Genomic DNA, 22998 nt, shown 5'->3' with positions numbered 1-22998 from the left:
CTTGATTTAAGGATGTTTAATCGAGGAAAATATTCGCGTGCAACATTTAATCCGAGATGCAAACGCGTGACAAAGGTGAGAACCGGGGACATTGATTGTAGTTGCTTTTAGGCATTTAAAAAATATATTTATTGGCTTGTATATCTAAAAAATAAATAAACTCGCGCACAAAAAATAACATCGTGTTGCATCAAAAAATGAAAGATTTTACATTTACAAAAATTGAAGATGTATGAATATATATTGGTCAAAATCTCACGTCATAAAAGAGGAAGTGCTGTTTCAGAGCATATCGGCCGATTAGACCTAAAATGCTAAATGTTTGCCTTCTCTCTCTTCCCTGCTCCCACATCTTTAAACCTCACCAAATATTATCCTTTTTAGTAAAGAAAATACCATAAAACGTACTAGCAGTCGCTTACTTTTCCAGTACCTGCTTTTTCATAACCGTTTTTTAATTTACCCTCGATAAAAAGTGAGTTTTGAGACCGAAATTAGACTGTTTTAAGCTCGTGGCCGTGTTTATCCTGCGTTTTCCCTCTTCGCCACTCAGGATAGCATATCTGGGCCTGACGCTGGGCTTACGGACCGCGTCCTTCTTCCTGTGCTTTCTGGGTCTGGTGGTGTTACGGCCGCACGTTCGGCGGCAAGAGCGCAGCACGCTGGCAAACGGAGGCTCGGGGGCCGCGGCCGGCGAGCTGCAGGCCCTCAGGAAAGAAGAGAACAACAGCTGTAACTCGGACCAGTGCCTGCGGAGCGCAGATTACGACCCGGAGCGGGAGACGCGTCTGTGACGGCCCGCTCCGTCAGACTCGTGTAAATGATGTGACATAAGTTGTTTTTGATATAGTAGATTTATTTCTTGAATGTACATGATGTTTTGGGTAAAAAAAAAAAGAAGAAGAATGTCTTACAAACTACCTAACTCGTTCGGATTTAACGTAAAGATGCTTTTAGAAGCGTCAGACACCCGGCTAGAGGTAATTCAGCATCTTTCATTTAAGCCATCGTCGTGCACGGGCCCTATGAGGATAACTAACACCTTGAGGGTCCGTCGTATCTCTCTCTTCTGCCATACACACAGATAGATGCCTGAAACAGTTGACCACGACACTGTGTGCTTAATATAGGCAGGCCTACAGGTTGACAAAGTTGTCGGATATATCTCCAGTCGCGTCCCATTTGTGTCGTCACGAAGGAAACGAAACGCTCACCGTCGTGCTTTTCAGTGTCGGCGGTTCCTACCGTTTAAGAGAACCGCGCGAGGAACGGGCCGGAGCGCCGCGGGTATGTAAGTAATCATCTCCATGATCGATGTTGTGCAATGTCACCGTGAGAAATGTGTGTGTGTGTGTGTCGTCACGTGTGAACGGGTGCATTCCTGTGCCAAAAAAACTAAACTAAACAAAAAAAAAGACACAAGGAGTGCAAGAAGAAGGTCAGAGTCAACGTGGTCTATTCTCAGGTCGTTTAATCAATTGTTCCTCAAATTTGCAAATAATTATTCTTTTATATACTTGTATAAATGGTTGTCTGGTTTCAGCTGGCGAACACGTTCCTTTGTCCTTCGTTTCAGGGCAACCGAGCGAAAGGGTTTTTATTTGTGACTTGTAAAGCAAATAAAACGAGTGGCATTTATTACTTGCTTTTACGTTAGGCACGTACAGAATTTTATTTGCTGATGTTTTTTTTTTTTTTTGTATCAAAGTGATGTGTAAAAAAAAAAAAAAAAAAATGCATTCATGTGAAATATTAGATACGTTCTTCTTTTAAAAATAAAATGAATGATTTGCTACATTTCGAGGAAGAGCCACAATCGGTAGCGTTTCCGCTTTAATCGTGAAAATGGCATATACAATCACAGCGGGATGTAAACAAGGCACTTATACAGGTGATTTCGGCACCCGTCCCAAGAACACAGGGTTCATAAAAGAGCATATTCCACCACATATGACGGGAAGATCACAATGCAGGCATAAACAAGCCCCTTAGAAGTAATTACACACCATTTTCCATCTTTAGGGAATCAGACGACCATACAAGCTTGCATAGCAAAGACAACTAAGAACATTTTCGTGTTTTCCCTCTCGATTTTCCTGAGGGAGAGGAAGCCTCGTGCGTCACAAACGCGTGCGCTGACAGCATGACTTTCAGCACCCACACAGTGGGTGACGGCTCATTCTTGGTAAACGAAAACTAAAAAAAATGACAATCTCATTACAGAAATCTGATTTAGCCGTGTTTTTTCTCCTCTTACAGCGCAGGGTAATTGTCAGGCTTTTAATCTTGGCGTAAGCCTAAACGGTTTTCATTGTAAAACTTGGACTAGAATAGGCAAACAATGACACAGGATAGCCAGCCCTCATCTAATAACAAAGTGAATCTCACCGAAACACGTCCAGGTCAGATTTAACCCTGCAATCAAATAGAACCCAAAACGCTAACTGTATTTGGCAAAGGAAAACGAATAATTATCTTCAGCGTGATGCGTCGTTCGCTAATGCATTTATGCTTTGGATATTCTAGAAAAACTTGTGCAATATTAATTGGAGCGTTAATTTCAATGCTGTCAAACATATTCTGATGTTAGAAGAGAGATAAAACACTGAAAATACAAATTTTAATTTTCACTTTTTTTTTCCTCATTTCTGCAATGGACTATTTGGACAACTGCAAGTATTTATAAAAATCAGAATCTTGTATGTGTATATATATATTTATTTATTTTTATTTTTTTTAATTTTTTTCTTTCATGGCAGAAATGAGCTGCATAATAGAAATGTCTTAATTATCGTACTGAATTTTTAATACATCCATTTACTTTACAAAATGGGCTGAAGTGTGGCCTGGACCTGTTTCGTAAGATTGAACGATGTTAAGCATGAACAGCACAAAACCATCTACCTCAAATGGACTCAAAATTAAGAAAGCCTGCTTAGTTTGGCGTTTCCTTTGTTTAACAACTAACAGCATTTGAACTCAGGTGTAATGGACCTACCTCTCCAGACTCAAACAGACACGCTAACCGCTCACTAACAGACTGTTTGCTCGGCCCGGAAATAAATGCTCTCATTGTGATGTGTTTACTTCTTACCTGTTGTTTGTGTGTATACGGTTTTATTCTTCTTAATTAAAGTTGATCAACTGACTAACGTAGCCTGTAATGTATGTCATCTTAGATCGTGTGTTCTTTGGAAAATGCGAATGGAAATATTGCTTCGGGATGTATCACGACTCATGCTTGCATGTTTCTGGACGTTGCATGACTAACCGTATAAAGCAGAGGAGAAGGAAAGCAACGTGCAAACATCAGTCGCTCTGGCTTTTGTGACTAAATAACCTACCTATTCTCAGACGATCTCAAAATACATCACAACCAGAAAACTGCTACATCAGACGTTTGGGGTAACCTGACAGGATGTGATGTCATGAACTCATAACCGTTGTCTTGTCATGCTACCAGGTGAGTGTATGTGGGAGGGACTGGGCATGATCGTGATTATCGTGCAAGAACATGCAGGGTTTTTTTTTTGGTTTTTGTATTTTTTTTGTGGTTGCATCCACTTGCCTAGTTGTCTTTCTTGTCTCCGCTGTCCAGCTGATTCTATAAAAAAAAAAAAAAAAAAAAAAAGACACGAAGAGATGATTTTGTATTCTTTTCATACTAGATTTTCATATTCCTTGCTTTTTTTTTTACTAATTGCGTAGAAAATTAATCCGCATGTATGGTATGTGTAATTTATTAAGATTTATTTAATTATTTGTATTTCCTTTATTTCTATCTACTAGATTTTCTAAATTAGAATAAATCTTTTTAAAGTTTATTATTTTAATAAACAATAACATTTTGATGGAATTATTTGAAACATAATTATTTAAAACACGCAAAACGATATACATTTGAAAAACCTTTATCACTGAGATAAAATGATTTAATAGATTTTTTATTTAAAAATATATATTTTATATTATAATATTTATTGTTTTATTACCATTCATTAATTTATTTTTTTACTTCATTGTTTTTTTTTAATGTCTGTAGTTTGAGTTTTTATTTTAGTATTTTAGTACTGTTTTTTGTTTTAAAGGAAAACTTCATTCTCGTGTTCATTTATTTAATTTATCTCATCAAGTATTGTTTATACTTACATTATAGTCACAATTTCAACTTAATTTGAAAGTAGTAATTTGGATTAGTTATACTTCTTTTTAATACCTGCTAACTTCTAAGCACATGCAATATCATACGATTGTTTTGAAATTCTGTGTTACCTGAAGCTCCTGGTGCTCTTGAAGGAGACGGTCGTATTCTTTGGTCAGTCCTTCAGTTTGTTTCTTCATGGCGTCCAAATCAGACTTGGACTTGTTCAGAGCTAGAGAAAAGCAAGCGGTCTTAGATCTTTTGTTTGTATTTGTGAATCAGAACGAGTGTGAAGTGTCTGTCAGGCTTGTGCTCACCATCTGCGCTGCTCTTCAGCTCCTCCGTCAGTCTCTGCACCTCTTTCTTCAGCTGCTTGTTCTCTTCTGGATCTTGAGTCTTCCCTCCTTCTCCTTTACCATCTGTAAGTGCCTGAGGATCACAACAGTTTGTCCTTCTGTTACTAAAGGATAAGGACTTTTTAGGACAATTCCTCAAACACTACAATATATATATATATATATATATATATATATACACACACACATTTTTATATTAAATAATTAATTTATTTAATTTTTAATAAATATTAAAAAAATTTAAACCTCTTCAAATATAAATATTAATATAAGTTACAAATTAATGTACTACCTTTAATGACATTAATTACATTTTTTTTATTTCTGGGTAAAATGTGGTGCACGCTTCACTGAAGTAAAAATTATTTGACAATGATATATATCCTCAATTAAATTCTTAATAGAAAATATTGCTTTAAATTTTCATCCATGTTTATCACCTGGATAACTTAAGTGTAAAGATGCGGCTGCAGTAAAAAAATCAAACGAATCCCAAAAGAAAAAAAATATGAAATAGTCTTGCATTGTTTGCAGAAAAAAAAAATGCTTATGTTATTTCTGCCTGTCGTTATTTTCATGACAAATATGAGTCACATTTCAACCCAAAACTGAAAGACAAAAAACAAAAAAAAGCCTTACGCGTGAAAACAAAAACTTAATTGCATTAATTATTTCTATTCATCTGTCTCTTAATTTTGGGGTGAAATGTGTTGCAAGTTTCACCGAAGTAAAAATATTTTTGCATTACTTTGATCACGGTAAAATTAATTTATTATTTCTATAGATCAGCTTTTTGGTTTTGGTGTGAAATACGGTGCAGGTCTCGCGGGATTCCAGCTTTTTAACCTGTTTGAGCATCTCATTGTCCTCCATGTATTTCTTGGCAGCTTTGTTGGCGCTTTCCGCCTGAGTCTGCAGAGCAGCGCTGGTGCCCAGGGCCGCGGCCAACTGGCTAATCAGAGTGATGACCCTCCTCATGACACTGCGAGAAAACACCAGAGTTCAGCCTCACGAGACACACCGCCACAGGCCACGTCACTCATGACGACTAATGCTTACAGCCACAGGAAGAGCGAGAAACCCGAGATGTAGAGGTTCCTCTGGGCTCGGAAGAGCTTCATGTGCATGTGGTCAAACATGTTGGGGTGAAGCTTGGCGTCTTTGCCCTGGTCGGCGTTGGAGTACTTCCTCACCTCCCTCAGGGCGTCTGCGGCGGGTCATAACACACGTTTGGGTCATTTCTGAACTAAATGCATCCACCCTCAGGTCATACGAGATGTAGAGGAGTTCGTTTTGAAGACGTGTGGCATTCACCATTGCTCTCCGACGCTCCGCAGTGAATGGGTGCCGTCAGAATGAGAGTCCAAACAGCTGATAAAATCCTTACCGTAATCCACAGCACTACATGGGTTAACTGCTTGTGAAGCCCAAAGCTGTGCGTTTGTAAGAAACGCATCCATCGTTAAGAGAAAACGTTCTCTTATCTGAATCAGGAGAGAAATCGAATGCCGTTTACAAGCCAAGACAGCAAATGGGCTTTTGGTGTGAGAGAAGGGGAGGAAGCATTACTATAAAAACATCTTAATGGTGTTTCTGTGCGCTACAAACACAGCTTTTGTCTTCATAAGGTGTTAACTGATAAACTGGAGCGCTGTGTGTTACTGCAATGTTTTTTAGACTCATTCATTCCGACGGCACCCATTCACCGCAGAGCATCCATAGGCTACATTACTCCAAATCCAATGGAGAAACAAACTCATCTAAGTCTTGGAACCATCAGATGAACTCTACCTTTAAGACACGGCAATAAAACTGGAAAAGGACATACCAAGGAAGAGAACGATGAGGATTATTATCATGGTGAGGAAGCCCTTGTTCCAGAACTGGGAAAGACGGTTCCAGATGCCCCATTTGAAAACGCTCTGCCATCTGCAAACATGGATCTCAGTGAGTGCAAGCGGACGACAACCAACACAAGTGAACTACAAGGAAACATTTTACCTTTGAGCGGAGATAAAAGGCAGACAAAAGACGACGAGAACACCGATCTCCACATACAAGAAAGATGCAACCGCAGTCCACTGCAGCGTCATTCTGAATCAGCTGTATGACAAAAGAAGTAATAAATGTAACAAAAACGTGTTTAATACATTTATAACGTACCAGATTGAATGCATAATGCCTCACTAAACAAAGCTGTTACTGATAATCTGCTTATGGCATTATGTCTGGATCAAAGGTCTTGTTCAATGACATTTCACCTGCATCTTCTAGACACACACTTTGACATCATGTTCCTCAACAGGAAGCATATGTCTCGTGTTTACATACACACCACACAAAATTACAATATTTAAAAGTGTGGTCAGATTTATATAACCGCATACGTGCTGAATTATACTGACTACTAAGAGTAAACGAGTAACTTGCAGGACGAGATGCGACCAAACAGGAAACGAACAAACAGAAAGTCAACACAAAATATAAATACAGTCAAACCTAAATATTAAAACCTCGCCCACAGAAGCAGGTAAGCGTTGTGTTTACGTCTCACCTGCGAACGAAAAAAACCCTGAAGAAATTTCGGACGAGGCGCGCGGTTCGGGACAGCTAAACTATACGCGCGCAGGAGCGGCACTTCCGTCTCACGCGAGTGACGTCATTACCCCGCGCCCGAGAGCGTCGGGAAACTTCATCACGATACGGACGCTAATGATCACGTAACTAACCGAATAAAGCGTTCCCCACAAAAATATTGAAACGCTTGGATCGTAATCATGCTCTTGTTATTAGCAAATACATTGTTTTTACACAGACGACCAAATAATAAAACCAACAGCTGTTATAAAACAACTTAAATGTATTTTAAATGGAACAGAATAATCTGGCGTGGGGTAACAAAAGTAGTACATTTGTTGTAATAGTATTATAAATAAGTTTAACAAATAATAAATCAAGTTAAACGGGCATTTTCTGATCAGTTAAGTTAAATAGACTCGATTTGTTAAAAACGTATATGTATCTAAACGGATGCGTATACATCATGTCGTTTTTTATTTTTTCCCTTGTGGATGCATGTGAAATGTTCCTGTTATACAGAACGAGATTGCATTGTGTGTGGCAATAAAGCATTATTTAATAACGATTTCAGTTCGCTGTGCGCTATAGTTCACGAAGAGCACGTTTATTTTACTCGATTTTCAGTGATACGTTTCATGAAAACCATGGCAGAATTAAATTCATTAGACTCACCACAGGAGGAAGCAACGATTTAAGCTCATTAGACTCGTTTTAAAATCCCTCAACCGAAACCAGCTCAAGTGAGTACGACCTGTTTTTCCAGAAACTCAATTTGCAATGCAAAAAAACTAAACAAAAAACAAGATCGTGTCGTTATAGTTCACACTCTGTGATTGTCAGTCACGTGAACGAGACTGTGATTTCTCAAAAACCTGTCGGCGGGTCAAAAATATTTATTTCCTATCGCTTATCGTGAGCAGTGTTTATTAAGAGCCTACAGATCGAGTGAGGAGCGTGTTCTTCCTCCGCTCCAGCAGGCGGCGAAGGCGGCCTTCAGCTTCAGTCCGAGCCTCGCTTCCTCGCTTCTTTCACGACACGACGCTGGATGACAGTCACAACAACCACACGCTTAGATTATTTACTCGTAAAAGCGCTAACTCTCACCAAACGAATGAACTCGCGCGCCTCACCTGTAAGTAACTTCACGTGTCGATCACTAGTTAGTAGTCATGTGTCACAGAAGTCACCGTGTCGCTTTATTTGTGTGTGTTTAACGTGTTTGTTTACATGTAGTGTTGCATTTCATACGTCTTACGAAAAAAAGGAGACACACTTGGACTAAAAATGTAAAAGTCATAAAAGTCGAGGAGGTGTTTAGTAGTTTGTTACTGGACAGCTGTGTTCAGTCTCTGGATAATAGTGTATAATAGTGATACATTAAAAAAGTTTCCCTTTCTCTCCAGAGTAAGGTTAATTATAAGCTAAAGTGATCTACCCGTCTTTTTAGGAAAGTAATGTCATAAAATGTTTTTAATGCGACGGAAAATGTGTCAACAAGAGCTTTTTGAAACTCAGAGTCAGTTGAAATGATTCGAATCTCTCGAATCGGATCACGTATCGCGAATCATTTGATTTAGAACAGGATTTAAAGCGCGTTTTATGAATCATTTGATTCAAAGCGGGACTTCATGGCGCTTTTCTCATATATTTCTTTAAAGCACAGGTTTAGGAATCCTATTTATGTTGTCAATTTGCATGTATTTAGACTAACTTTTCTTCAATTTAGATTTTAAATTAGCAGCATGTGTTAATAATATGTTCGTGTGCGTGCTGTAGATGTAAAGTGTGTATGTATGTGTGTGTATGTATATGTATGTTAAATAATTAACATATTTTACGGGCCCGCTGTTATGGTAGAATAACTCTCTGAGATGAATTCTCGATCTCATAGGGTGTTACGGCAGGAAGCAAGAAAACACACAGAGACGTATATATCCTTACTCCAAAGTTTATTCCCGAGTACAATGGTTTATACAGACATTTTCAGAGGAGAGTTTTCCCCTCTAGCCAATGAAGCAAAAGATGGCACATGTTGTATACATACCAAAAGATGTGTGTTTATTTTCTGAACCCTTCCAACATCTGGACACAGGTGTCTGTGAGAGATGCTACAGGACAGTAAAGAAATAAAGAAACAAGGATGGACATGAGGAGAGTGTGTCAAACAACAATATATATATATATATATATATATATATATATATATCTAACTATACGCACACACACACTATGTAGTGTCTATAATAAATGACATTATATAATACACTTAATAACACAAAACCGTCTCCCCCTTCTTCACACACACTCACTCCTCACACACTCCAGGACTCAAACCCACGTCTCCGGTACAGACCGGTCTTCAGGACGCTGTGTTTATCCGCTCGCACACCCTGGATCTCGCTCTGAGGTCTGCTGTTTGAGTGGTTTTGTCAGGGGAGAACATTTAAAGTAAGCAGTCGCGTGACTTGAACTCGGGTCTCCTTGATCAAAACACAACGTTTGATCTCCTGCTCCACTGAGTTCACAGAGCGCAAAGAAACTTCGAACGGGTTTTATTGAGAGATCTGTGTTAAATGATGCATAACTTCATCTGTTGTAGGATTTGAACCCAGACTTTCATGTTTCTGATCGAACGTTGTAACCGCTGAGCCACAAATCCTATTTATTATTGTTGATTTTAAATCATAAAACATGTATACGTAATAAATAATTGTGAATCAACATATACAGCTTTAAAAAACAAACAGAACATGTTTTCTGTGGCTCAATGGAAAGTCTGGGTGAAAGTCTGGGTCCAAATCCCACAACAGATGAAGTTATGCATCATTTAACACAGATCTCTCAATAAAAGCCGTTCAAAGTTGCTCTGAGCTCCAGAACTCAGTGGAGCAGGAGATCAAACTTTGTGTTTTGATCAAGGAGACCCGAGTTCAAATCCCACGTTTGCTTACTTTAAATGTTCTCCCCTGACAAAACCACTCAAACACCAGCCCTCAGAGCGAGATCCAGGGTGTGCGAGCGGATAAACACAGCGTCCTGAAGACCGGTCTGCAACGGAGACGTGGGTTTGAATCCCACGCTCTTTAACTGCTTCGCTACAAAACACAGCACACATACAGGTAAAGAGTCAAATATAAGTTCCTTCACAATCTTCAGCAAGAGACCTGTGGCTCACTGGTAAGAGCACTGCCTCACGGTTCAGAGGTTGCTGGTTCAATCCCAGCCAGGTCTCTGCGTTACGGGTGAACGCTGGAGAGTGTGTGAGGAGTGCATGAAGAAGGGGGAGACGGTTACGGTCTCCCCCTGGGGCTTCCGTCGGCATGGCCAGCAGCGGTTATACATTTGGGCAGTCTGAAGAGAAGCAATATCTTAAAACCAGTGAACTACACACTAATGTGTGTCTATTTTTGGTGATTTCAATGAAATTGAAATCACCACAAAATAGACACACATTAGTGTTGAAATTGAAATCAATCACCACAAAATAGAGTGCTTTTCACATTCTAAAAACAATTCTCATTTAATACAGTATTGAACACACTTTATAAAACCAGTTCATCTTCTCTTTTTCTATACTGTCCAAACGCATAACCGCTGCTGGCCGTGACGCCAGAAGCTCCAGGGGGAGACCGTAACCGTCTCCCCCTCTTTCAGGCACGCATTCACACACTCTCCCTCCTCACACACTCCAGCATTCACCCGTAACGCAGAGACCTGGCTGGGATTGAACCAACAACCTCTGAACCATGAGGCGGTGCTCTTACCAGTGAGCCACAGGTCTCTTGTCAAAGATCATGAAGGAACTTATATTTGACTCTTTACCTGTGTGTGTGTGTGTGTGTGTGTGTGTGTGTGTGTGTGTGTGTGTGTGTGTGTGTGTGTGTGTGTGTGTGTGTGTGTGTGTGTGTGTGTGTGTGTGTGTGTGTGTGTGTGTGTGTGTGTGTGTGTGTGTGTGTGTGTGTGTGTGTGTGTGTGTGTGTGTGTGTGTGTGTGTGTGTGTGTGTGTGTGTGTGTGTGTGATAAAGCAGTTAAAGAGCGTGGGATTCGAACCCACATCTCCGGTACAGACCGGTCTTCAGGACGCTGTGTTTATCCGCTTGCACACCCTGGATCTCACGCTGTGGTCTGGTGTTTGTTGTGGTTTCATTAATTTATATATTTTGTAGTGTGTGTGTGTGTGTGTGTGTGTGTGTGTGTGTGTGTGTGTGTGTGTGTGTGTGTGTGTGTGTGTAGATATAGATATATATACATACATACACATACATATATACACACACATACATATATATACACACATACACATATATATAAAGGAAATTTCAATTACCCACCCTCCATTCTTTCATTCATTTGCTTTTCAAAGGAAGGCCCATGAAAAAGGACACGATGGTACCCTACACCCTACTTTAGTGCACTACACATGAATACATCACCTGTCTAGGAGTCCATCATGTCCATCTATGAGCCCTATTATTGGCGAAAAGCGCCACGAAGTCTCGCTTTGAATCAAATGATTCACAAAAATTGTTGATACATTTCCCGTCGCATTAAAATCATTTCATGACATTGACATTAATCTAAAAAGACGGGTTTATCATGTGTTGTTGATAGATCACTTTAATAGATCATCTCTCTCTGGAGAGAAAGGGAAACTTTTTAAATGTGTATCCTCTCTGTATATTTCTACTAATATATATATATATATATATATATATATATATATATATATATATATATATATATATATATATATATATACTACAGTGTACACTATTATCCAGAGACTGAACACAGCTGTCCAGTAACAAACTACTAAACACCTCCTCCACTTTTATGACTTTTACATTTTTAGTCCAAGTGTGTCTCCTTTTTTTCGTAAGACGTATGAAATGCAACACTACATGTAAACAAACACGTTAAACACACACAAATAAAGCGACACGGTGACTTCTGTGACACATGACTACTAACTAGTGATCGACACGTGAAGTTACTTACAGGTGAGGCGCGCGAGTTCATTCGTTTGGTGAGAGTTAGCGCTTTTACGAGTAAATAATCTAAGCGTGTGGTTGTTGTGACTGTCATCCAGCGTCGTGTCGTGAAAGAAGCGAGGAAGCGAGGCTCGGACTGAAGCTGAAGGCCGCCTGCGCCGCCTGCTGGAGCGGAGGAAGAACACGCTCCTCACTCGATCTGTAGGCTCTTAATAAACACTGCTACAGACCCATGAATACAGGACTGATGTTTCAAACACAATCCAGACCTGGGTTAGAGCCATCAGGAGCCTCGCAGACGCTAAACACTACATAATAAAACCATTCTGATATTATTTTACACCTAAAAAAAAATCTTGGTAGATTACATACACACCAGACGATAGATACATCTTTTTGTATATACAATTTGTGCGTTTAATTTTTTTACCTATCCAGGTATTACATAATCTTTACTTACACATACAAATTTCATAGAAAAAAGTAATAATGTCTTTAAAAAAGTAATATGTCTTTAAACTAATAAAATCATAAAAATGCAAAGCATTAAAATAAATAATGTAAAATAATGAACAAAATAAATTACTAAAATGTTTTTTTCTTCGTTTACCTCCAAGCCATGTGATCATTAACCAGTGCTGGAAACCCATGAACATGCAAAATATTTGCTTTAATATATTAGGTACAATAAGTAATATAAATATATATTTATAAATATATATATATAAATTACATATAAAATGAGAGTAAAAAAAGTTACATTAATGTTTTTTATTAGTTTTAAAATCTTTTATATGCACATTTAAAACAGCACACATACTGAGAGGTTTTTTTTTTATGTGCATTTATTCCAAACTATAAAATAACACATTCATTAAAAAAGCGCTAGGTGGAGCCGTATGTGGTCTGCAGGAAGTCGATGACGGCGGAGGTGCTGGACAGGTTATTGAACACCCTCCTCTCGGGCTGAGAGCAGATGCGCTCCAGCATGTAGATCAGGTGATGGTGGAAGCAGGCGAAGGGCGTCCCGTGTTCAACAGCGATGTCCACCCAGTCCCACACACACTGCAGGGGGGTCTCCTCGAACCCCGCGAACATGGCAGGATTGGCCAGCAATCCCCGAGCAGCCATCACGCCTGCAGAAGTCCACAGGCATCAGACTCAAAACAGCGGAAACAAAACCACCGCGTGCACGCCTGCTTGCCGTTTTGGATAAGCCATGCTAATAAATCACGCCGTGAGACATCGCTATGACGGACAGGAATAACATCAGACCTCAAAACAGAGCTGGGCATGCACTGAAGTCAGGTCTGTGCTGAGAAAAGCCCACTTCATCAAATTAAATCTAAACAGTTCAAAATGATAAATTGTTTAAATAATTTAATTTATTATTTGTTTAATTTGTATCTGACGTCTAGATATTTAAACAATTCTGTGACAAAAAAAAAACATCTCAGTATGTGTGCTGTTTTAAATGTGTATATAAAAGATTTTAAAAATAATAAAAAACATTAATGTAACTTTTTAATGTGACTTTCTGCACTTGCTATACTTTATTCTTCAGCCTGATAAAGTACTACATTTGTTATAATAATAATAATAATAATAATTATAATAAATCCAAAGAGGTGACAAAAAACTACTGCCATCTCTCAGTCTATTTTACTTAGGGAATTTTACTTTGCAATTCTTTAAAATGTTATGTGATTTTAAAAATGTTCATGGCTTTGAAGGTGGGATGACGATCGATGAGAATAATTTTGTCATTAATTGTGTCATTCAAAAACCCTCAGGGCCTTGGTTCGTCTTCATGACACGAGCTCAAAACGACCCGGGTCCTTTTCGTTTCATTCAGCGGCCGTCAAACCTGTCCTGGGGCCCCCGGCCACCCTCGTTTAACCCCAGCAGAATATAAAGACTGGAAGAGGGTGTGAAACATTGAAAGACACGCACCGTCCACTCCTGTGAGCTCATGGACGGCCTCCACGTCCTGCATGCTCTTGATGTCTCCGTTAGCGATGACCGGGATAGAAAGACTGTCCTTCACCGTCTTAATGGCGTCGTAGTGAACGGGCTGGTGCCTCTCGTCCGCCGTACGGCCGTGAACGGTGATCCACGAGACTCCCGCCGCCTCCACCTTCTGACACAGATCCACCGTCTTCCTGATATCCTTCTGAACTCTGAGGAAAAACAAAAAAAACACGTTTATATATTTAACTATACATGTCAAGGTATATTCTATAAATTCAAGGAAATTTGAAATATGCATAGTTTATAATATTCTTCATGCCTTATCCTGACAAGATTGAATGACGTTTGAGTGAATCAAATAAATTTCAAATCAAATTCAAATTTTATTTGTCACATACACATGCATACATGGTACGACATGCAGTGAAATGGTTTTTTACAACCGTCCAGCATAGGAATGAAAAAAAATAAATAAATAATATATATAAAAAAATAATAATAATAATAATAATATTTTATATATATATATATATATATATATATATATATATATATATATATATATATATATATATATATATAAGAAGAAGTGTACAAAGTATATAAAATAAAAAATAAAATAAAGTATAAAATATAAAGTATAAAGGATCGGGGAAATGTGTGTGATGTTGATTTTTGGCATAAAAAATAAAAACAATAGTGCAATTCATTTAAACAGTCATTATCAGTTTCTACTTATTGGTTTTTTTAAATTCCAAATAAATGAAAGTTGTTGAATGTCGCATGTGATTAAAATAAGGTTCATTAGTTGAAGAATACTTCTGCAATATCTTCTGACTGATCTTAATTAATGTTCATTTCAGCATTTACTAACGCTTTATTAAAACTAATGCATTAATGACCTTCAGCGAACAATGAACAACTCTGTTTTTATTAGCTAACATTAAGCGAAGCTTAATAAAGAGTGTAATAAATGTAGCGTTCATCCTAACGAAAAAACTAAATCAGTAAAACAAACAAAAATCATTATTGCACCAAAAAAGAGCAAAGCATTCCGATGAAAACCCAATAATATAATAACAGGCATATAAATAAATAAACACCCTGAATATTGGTAAATATACTGTACATATGCAGACAAAACCCTTCACAATCCCACAGCTGTATTTGTAGCAATACTCAACAATGGTTAGTGAACACATTTTGTACATTTATTACTATAAAGCATCATTTTTATTATTAGTAATAGACACTGCTAAGGCCTTCCTTTGAGCAAGTTAGTTGTATCGGACAGATGCTGCTTGTCATGGAGTCATCATACGCTCACCTTATTTTAATGGACACTGCATAGCTGGGATTGTCGATTTGGTTTCGGACGTGTCGAACCATGTCTTTGACTAGCTCAGGTTTGTTAATCAGACAGGCTCCGTATCCTTCAGACATGGCCCACCTGCATCAAGAAACAGTGCAAGCAGAAAGCCTGACATTTCACCCCTACTGTGCGTTTGTTTATTCATTATTTGATTACAATATAAGATTAGTATTCATTCACTCATATTCATTTAACAGTTAAATCCACATTTTTGGACATACACTACCAGTCAAAAGATTTTAGATGCTTTTAAAGATGTTTCTCACGTTCATCGTGGCTGCATATAAAAAGGTAACATTGTGACATTTTTACCATTTAAAATAATGGGATTCTACGTTAATGCACTTTACAATAGAATTTATTTTTGTGATGCAAAGCTGAATTTCCATCAGCCATCACTAGAGTCTAAAGCGTCACACGATCCTTCAGAAAGCATTCTACTGCACGGATTTATTTCCAGCATCATCAGTGTTGACAGAGTGTGTTTTTAGGGAAACTGTAATATTTTATTTCGGGATTCGTTGATGAATACAAAGTCATAAAGAACAGCATTTATTCAAATTAACCTTCTCCAACAATATAAACTTTTGCCATCACTTCTTATCAATTTAACACAATCTAGCTGAAGGCGAATGTTTAAATGACCCCTAACTTCGAATGCTAGTGTATATAGTCAGAAAGGATTTCTATTTAAAATAAAATGTTCTTTTTTTCATGTTTTTTCAGGTTTCAAAACAATATCAAGCAGCACTTCCAATAAATAAAGCAATATAGGTTTGTGTGACACTAAAGACTGGAGTAACGATGTTTAAAATTCACAGGAATACATTTAAATTAAAATCAATAATATTTCACAATATGAATTTTTTCCCTGTATTTTTGATCAAATAAATGCAGCCATTACGGACATAAGAAACCTTACAGTAAGAAAATCGTACTGTTTCCTAACGTTTTGTGCACACGGTAAAAAAGTGTGCCGCTTTCAAAAGCTGTCATTCAGAGTAAATATTGGCCCATATTTTTATTTATTTATTTTTTTCCACACATACCTTTGTGGACAGCCGCAGTTCAAATCCACCCCATCTGAGAAAGGAGAAACCACGCGCGCCGCATCTGCCAGCGTCTGCGCATCCTTCGCAGCAAACTGGACGATCAAGGGCCGGTCAGCTAAGAAGAAAACAAACGCCACGCGACTACTAAACAGAAAGCTGTGATTCAATCATCATTCACTGAAAACAAAAAGCCTGCCTCGCTTTAAACCGGTCTCACCGAGGTCAAATAAGAGTTTGAGTAAGCGGGATCATTTTAAAAAACCCATGAAACATTGAAACAATTAAACGCTTTCCTGTCTGGAAACGTTTATGGAAAAGGACTGAAAATGTCCGGCAACACATGCATCGGCTTTTGCTGTTGTTTAAAACTAATTTTATTTGGTTTACTAATTTGCAGTGGAAAAAAATATTTTAATAACAAAAAAATTAATAAATGCTTAATTATTGTTTCCAATGTTAAAGTATACACACTTTTATTTTAGCATATATTCTACTGTCACTAGACTACATAGTCAATAATAATAATAATAATAATAATAATAATATTATCTGGTTTTGCATATATTATGCAATTTTTATGCATGACCAAAATTATATATATTTAAACAACGCCATGCTATAATACTGAAATACACACCAAACGATGTAAAAATATTAGATGAGAATATTTTATGGAATACAAAATACATTGCAATGTTATGATCACATAAACAAACAAAAAATAATAATAATAATAATAATAACAACATAATACGAGTTTTTATTTATTAACACACATTTCACCACTCATTAAAAAAAATTAAATACATACAAAATAATTTGATATCGCTGGACCCATGTAGTGTTATTAAATTAATCTCCATGTTATGATACATTTGTGCCATAAATAATTCTATTGCAGCATGACAATTTTGATGTATGATGTACACTAAAGCAAAACCAATGGAGAACCACTGTCTCCTAGAAGAAACTGGACATCTTACTCACTCTTATTGGTGGTGAGTTCGCTGTCTCTGGCTTTAGAAGAGCGCATGAAATCAGCCGCAATGATCATCGGCGTGAAACACACATCACAGTCGTATTTCCTCACCAGGCGTCTGAAAGCCAGCCTGAAAATCACGGAGAACCATTCAGAACAACACACGCGACATGCTCCTACATTACACGACCCCGTACTTACTTTGAGTAGCGGACCATGGGCGCACACACCCTGAGCGGCCTCCCCCTGTTGAAGAGCTCCGTGACATCTCCACCATCCGGCGGGATTTTACTGCGGACCTCCGTCATACTTCCCGCAACTTAACAGTCCTAACAACCATTGGGGAAACGCGCGGCTCAACCTGCCAACGTTCAATTCCGTATCAAAACGTTTTCCATTTTTACTGCATACAAGACGCGAGCATTTCGTTAAAACAAAAGGCAAGCCGTGAACGCCGAACGTTAGAGTAAAACACGCGTGGATACAACCGGCTACGCGCGCGACTCACTTCCGCGTTTCTGTGTTAGTGGGCGTGTTTAACTTGCGACCTCACGCAACGAAATTCGTTTTTATTTATTTTATATTGTGTATAATAACACAATCGAGAGGTATATGTTAGTAAACGTTCTAAAATGAGTTAAATCGACGTAATAAAAAAAATATTGCATAAAATCGTGTCCGTTCGCGATGTTTGTCACGATGACGTCAGTCGAGCTCATTAATATTCATGACCAATCGCCGTTGCTCTCCATTCATGTTGTGACGCAGGAATTGCGCGTCACCGATGAAGTGGCAAAGATGGACGCCAGTCCGGAATCAACAGCGAATTCCCTGCTGAAAGATGGTAAATACAGCTTTGATAAACTTTCCCTTTTGCTCTGTATACGCGCACGTGCTCGTACGTTAACCGGAGAAGATGAATCGTCTCGATCGGCGCCTTTAGCGGCGTTAACAGCGCAGGAACACACGCGTCCCTTGTGCTGAAACGTAGCCGGATCTCCAGGTAATGCGGTCTCCTGTTACGTGCTTTGCCCAATCCCCGTCCTTTTCTTCGCAGAGTGCTTTACGGACTTCCTTAAAGAGGATTTCGACGTGAAGACCTACACAGCTCAAGCCATCCATCACGCTGTCATCGCAGAACAGCTGGCGAAGCTGGCAGAGGGCATCAGTCAGCTGGACAAAGAGCTGCACTGCCAGGTGAGTCGCACCTGTCCCGCTCAGAGGCGCTTTTAATGTTAGCATCATGCCCACAAGGTTAGAAAGCGCTTTGATGCTTTATAGCAAACTACATGCACTTTAACAAACTGCTAATTACAGCACACATTATAAACTGCTTACCAATATTTTGTTTTGATCACAGGTGGTGGCCAGACATGAGGATCTACTAGCTCAGGCGACAGGGATCGAATCTCTCGAAGGTAACACCGCTAAGATGACTGTCATCGGTTGCATTAAGTTTATGTGATCTTATAAAATCAATTTCATCGAGTCGTTTAGTAGACTCGTTTATCCAAAGCGACTTACGAATGAGGAGAGAAATACAAGCAATCAAAACCAACAAAAGAGGAATATGTAAGGATCAGTTAGCTGGTAGTACGCAAAAGCTTTATGTAATTAAAAAAACAAGTAGATTTAATAGAAAAAGAATAGAGTAGAATAGAGAATGCTTATGTTAGAGCATATTTTTTTAAATAGAAATAAGTCAAAAGAATAGAAAAATAGAGAATGCGTGTTAGAGGGCGATATATATATATATATATATATATATATATATATATATATATATATATATATATATATATATATATATGAAAATAGAATATAGGTTCATGTGCTTTTTTCCTGTTGTTTGTTTTTAATATTTTTCTGTTGAAAATAACAAATTAAAACAGATAAAATATAATTATCAATTGAAGATGGAAGTGGTGTATTTTTCCGTTTCTTGAAGATGGATAAGGAGTTAATATATAATAGAAATATTCTGAGCTGGCACATATAGAAGATGCAACTTTTCCCCCTTCAGGTTCAGGGGAATTATTTACGACTTGTTCAGCATTATAATCACTGAAAAATAGTTAACATTTCATATTTGTATATTTCAAATGCTCTGATGAAACATAAGGACATTCAGGCGAGAGAAAAGATTGAGAAGAAAACGCTTTGAGCAGCTTCAGATGATGGCAGCTTTAAAAGCATTTTTTTTAAGTTGCTATCATTATGATCATGACATGTAATCAGAGCTTTTTGTTTAAATTAAAAAGCTTTTTGGTTGATGTGACATAACTGCATAATTTGCATGCATGGGCATTATTTTGACACGGTCACTTCAGTCAAACAGTCTACTTTAAATTGCAGTGTAGAAAAATGCATTTAAAGCGGGTTGTTTTGGGAAAAGAGCTGCACGATTGAAAGCGCGTGCAGCTCCAGCAGCTGTCCAGCAGGAGGAGCCCTTGTTTATGTAGTGCATGGAAATTGTGTTCTTGCTTCTAGGTGTCTTACAAATGATGCAGACCAGAATTGCAGCTCTCCAGAGTGCTGTGGACAGGTACACGATCCACTCAAAGCACTGACATGCTCCAGGTTTTTTTAAAAAACACAATATAAAAATTCAAGCTTTAATCTTTGCGGTATCTTATTTACGCATTTTTGATTTCTCCTTCCTTCCTTTCTTAGGATACGGACCAAAATCGTTGACCCTTACAATAAGATTGTGGCCCGGACAGCCCAGCTCGCCCGCTTGCAGGTCATTTTTATTACTTTCACATCTGCCTCTGTCATCTCACACCCGTCTATCCCTGGATATTCCAGCGGAGACCTTCTGCAGAACTGTAATTTTTTCATTGTCCTGCTTTACAAACGCCGCGCGCCTTCGCTCCGAGGCACGATTTCCATGTTTATTGGCTCGACGTCGGAGATGGAGACAACTCTGTCTTCACAGTTGTTTGCAGTCAAGACCGATTCTGTAATATACCAAGCATGTGACGGCACACAAACAAAAAGAAAATCATTCTGGCAGAGGGGATGTTTTTTAATATTGATCTGAGATTGTCACGTCCAAAAAAAAAATATATATTTTTTTAAATATTTGAACACATCTAATAAGAATAATTTACTTAAAAATAATCATTTTAATATTATTAATATTAAATAATATTTATTTTTCAATTATATAAATTTTTCGGCTTAATGCAGCAGCATAGTCGGAGTACATTTACCATGAGCTCATATATTTATTAATTAGTTCTGAATTATTATCAATCATTTATTTACTCTCATGCGATTCGAAATCCATATCGTTTTGATTCCTCAGAGAATCATAAAACTAGTGTCTTTGTGCTGTGTTTAGGATCTAGTCTTCATTTAAAGTTCCCCAACAAATCTTGCTAGTGTATTTGTGTTGCGAGGGAAGGAAACGCACGCTTTTATGATGTTGGCTTTCTGTCGCTGGTTCACATGATGTCATCGTGAGGAAATCAAGTCTGCTTGAGGAAAAAAAAAAATCAATAAAAGTCAATTTGGACCTAGAAAGCAAGGGTCACACACGTGAATACCCACAGCTGTCCCGCTCCACACGTCTTGAGGATTTATAGGGTCTCCGGTCCTGGTTTTTTTTAGTGGCTTCGGGGAACTGTTATTAAATTTGAATGAAATACAGCTACAGAAAGGCAGCTGTGGTTAAGAAATACTCCCCTTTACTCTCAAAACCACCTTTTCTTGTGCGGCTTTATTGAAGTGCAGAAACACATTTGCATTTTTGTGTTTGCTAATCAGCATAGCGCCGTGATGTTTGATCATGGTTTTGCATGCAGCTACATAAAGGACATGCATTTTGTTAAGGAGAGCAGGGCGTGTTGTCGTATCATTTCTACGGATGGTCTTTTATTCGTTGATATTTCAGAAATATTGGCAGATGCGTAAAAAGGTGTTTCGCAGCAAATCAAACCGACCTTAATGCAGGGGCGAGTTGTCACAATTATTGAAATCTGTAAAAGAAAACGTTTGTTTGAAAGGTGAAAATATCTAGTCCGTGAGGATGTTCTTCAGCAGTGTTAGTGAAATATTGGCGGTCATTTAATTTTCCTGTTATCTGACGGCACAAATAGCTTCAGAAGTGTGAGACTTTGCTCATTCCGTGTTGTTTTTGTGTCTGGGTCTGTCCCGTCCTTGCCTTCAGCAACACTGTTTATCATTTATTTTTATTCCCCGTAAGAATAAGACCGGACCCGACGATGGGGGACACAGCTGAATTTCCTCCTCCTTCTTTCCTGTTATCCTTTTTTGTAATTTTTCTGTCAAGATATCTGACGCACTGTCACCCCGGGACAAAGCAATCAGTTTCAGACGCACACAGAATCAGATGCACGTACCTTTGGGACAGTTCAGCGGCACCTATTCACTGAAAACCAAAGAAGAGTGACCTCCACGTGTCCTTCATCCACCTGCTGTCTGCCCGCAGGCTCGATCGCCGCCGCACTATACTCCGTGTGTGGCTCGGTTGCATGATTTTAACACAAACGCATTGCTTTACAAGCATTCCCTATTTATTTTTTGCGATATAGTGTCTGTTAGCTGTTAGGGTGTGAACTAAATGTTTATTCATGCCCGTTTGTAGTATTTTCTTTATGTGTGTGTGAAATGCAATGATAATTAATTGATAGCATGTTCTAGTCATAAAAAACCTTTTGTGAGATGATGCACATCCTTCTCCTTAATTAAATGAATCCAAAATTGATTAAAGCACCACTTAAAAATGAATTCTGCGTCTGTTGGCGAAGATTTATGCGAAGGGGATGGAGAGCTATTATCCTACTTAAAGATGCTTAAAAAACACCCCACTTTGGTCTCTAGATGTATGTCAGGTCCTTTGTTTCGTCCTTAAGACTTTAAGACAAAAATTATAAGTTTGAATAGTAAAACAACACTTTTTCTTAAAGGTATAGTTCACCCAAAAATTAATTGTAATCATTTTTCAAATCTGGAAGTCAATGGTTACCGGCAGCTCATTTTTGGTTGAACTATCCCTTTAAAAAGCCACACTATTTATCTCTCTCTAGCACAAAATGTGTGTTACAAGGGATATTAATACCACTAGTAGCATGAAATATGAGTCACCGGTACCAGATTTCCTCAGTTTTATTGTAGGTTGGGTTTATGTCACGGAAGCTATGGTTGCCATGGTAAATTTTTAGGTGGAGGATTTCACTTTATCGTAATCTAGACATCATTGATCTTTGCTTGCGCTGTCTATCGTAGACCCGCAAGTCTCTGTGATTTAATGAACGCAGCAATGAGAAGTCTTATCTTGTTCTGTCTGGCAGGTGGCGTGTGACCTGTTGAGAAGAATCATTCGCATCCTGTACCTGAGCAAACGACTGCAGGGGCAGCTGCAGGGGGGCAGCAGAGAGATCACTAAAGCGGCCCAGAGCCTGAACGAGCTGGGTGAGTGACCCATCACGACGAGCGGCTCACCTGTCCTTCACTACGTTATTCATCATAGAGCACTCTGCTCGAGTGGCAGCGCATTACAGCCATGATGGCTAATCGGAAAGTTGGTGG

At 38.4% G+C, this 22998-nt stretch overlaps 2 protein-coding genes and 1 pseudogene across 8 annotated transcripts in view; 2 read left to right on the top strand and 1 right to left on the bottom strand.

Moving 5' to 3' along the window:
- slco1c1 (solute carrier organic anion transporter family, member 1C1) overlaps positions 1 to 3149 on the top strand; it is a 32830-nt gene extending 29681 nt beyond the window's left edge. For all 6 annotated transcript variants that reach the window (XM_043236909.1, XM_043236908.1, XM_043236907.1 and 3 more), the window contains one exon: positions 554 to 3149. In XM_043236909.1, the coding sequence (XP_043092844.1) occupies positions 554 to 794 (241 nt within the window). In that variant the 3' untranslated portion in view covers positions 795 to 3149. The remainder of the gene's footprint in view (positions 1 to 553) is intronic.
- LOC122342794 lies at positions 1798 to 17964 on the bottom strand (annotated as a pseudogene).
- Positions 17965 to 18125: 161 nt separating this feature from the next.
- The window catches only part of cog5 (component of oligomeric golgi complex 5), a 65584-nt gene continuing 60711 nt past the window's right edge, over positions 18126 to 22998 (top strand). For both annotated transcript variants that reach the window (XM_043236900.1, XM_043236901.1), the window contains exons 1-6: positions 18126 to 18286; positions 18500 to 18639; positions 18803 to 18860; positions 19933 to 19987; positions 20116 to 20185; positions 22761 to 22881. In XM_043236900.1, coding sequence (XP_043092835.1) covers positions 18130 to 18286; positions 18500 to 18639; positions 18803 to 18860; positions 19933 to 19987; positions 20116 to 20185; positions 22761 to 22881 — 601 coding nt within the window. In that variant the 5' untranslated portion in view covers positions 18126 to 18129. The remainder of the gene's footprint in view (positions 18287 to 18499; positions 18640 to 18802; positions 18861 to 19932; positions 19988 to 20115; positions 20186 to 22760; positions 22882 to 22998) is intronic.

This window comes from Puntigrus tetrazona, chromosome 4 (assembly GCF_018831695.1).
Source record: "Puntigrus tetrazona isolate hp1 chromosome 4, ASM1883169v1, whole genome shotgun sequence".
Lineage (NCBI taxonomy): Eukaryota > Metazoa > Chordata > Actinopteri > Cypriniformes > Cyprinidae > Puntigrus > Puntigrus tetrazona.
Note: the sequence above shows the minus strand (reverse complement) of the source record. Positions and strands in the feature narration are given on the sequence as shown.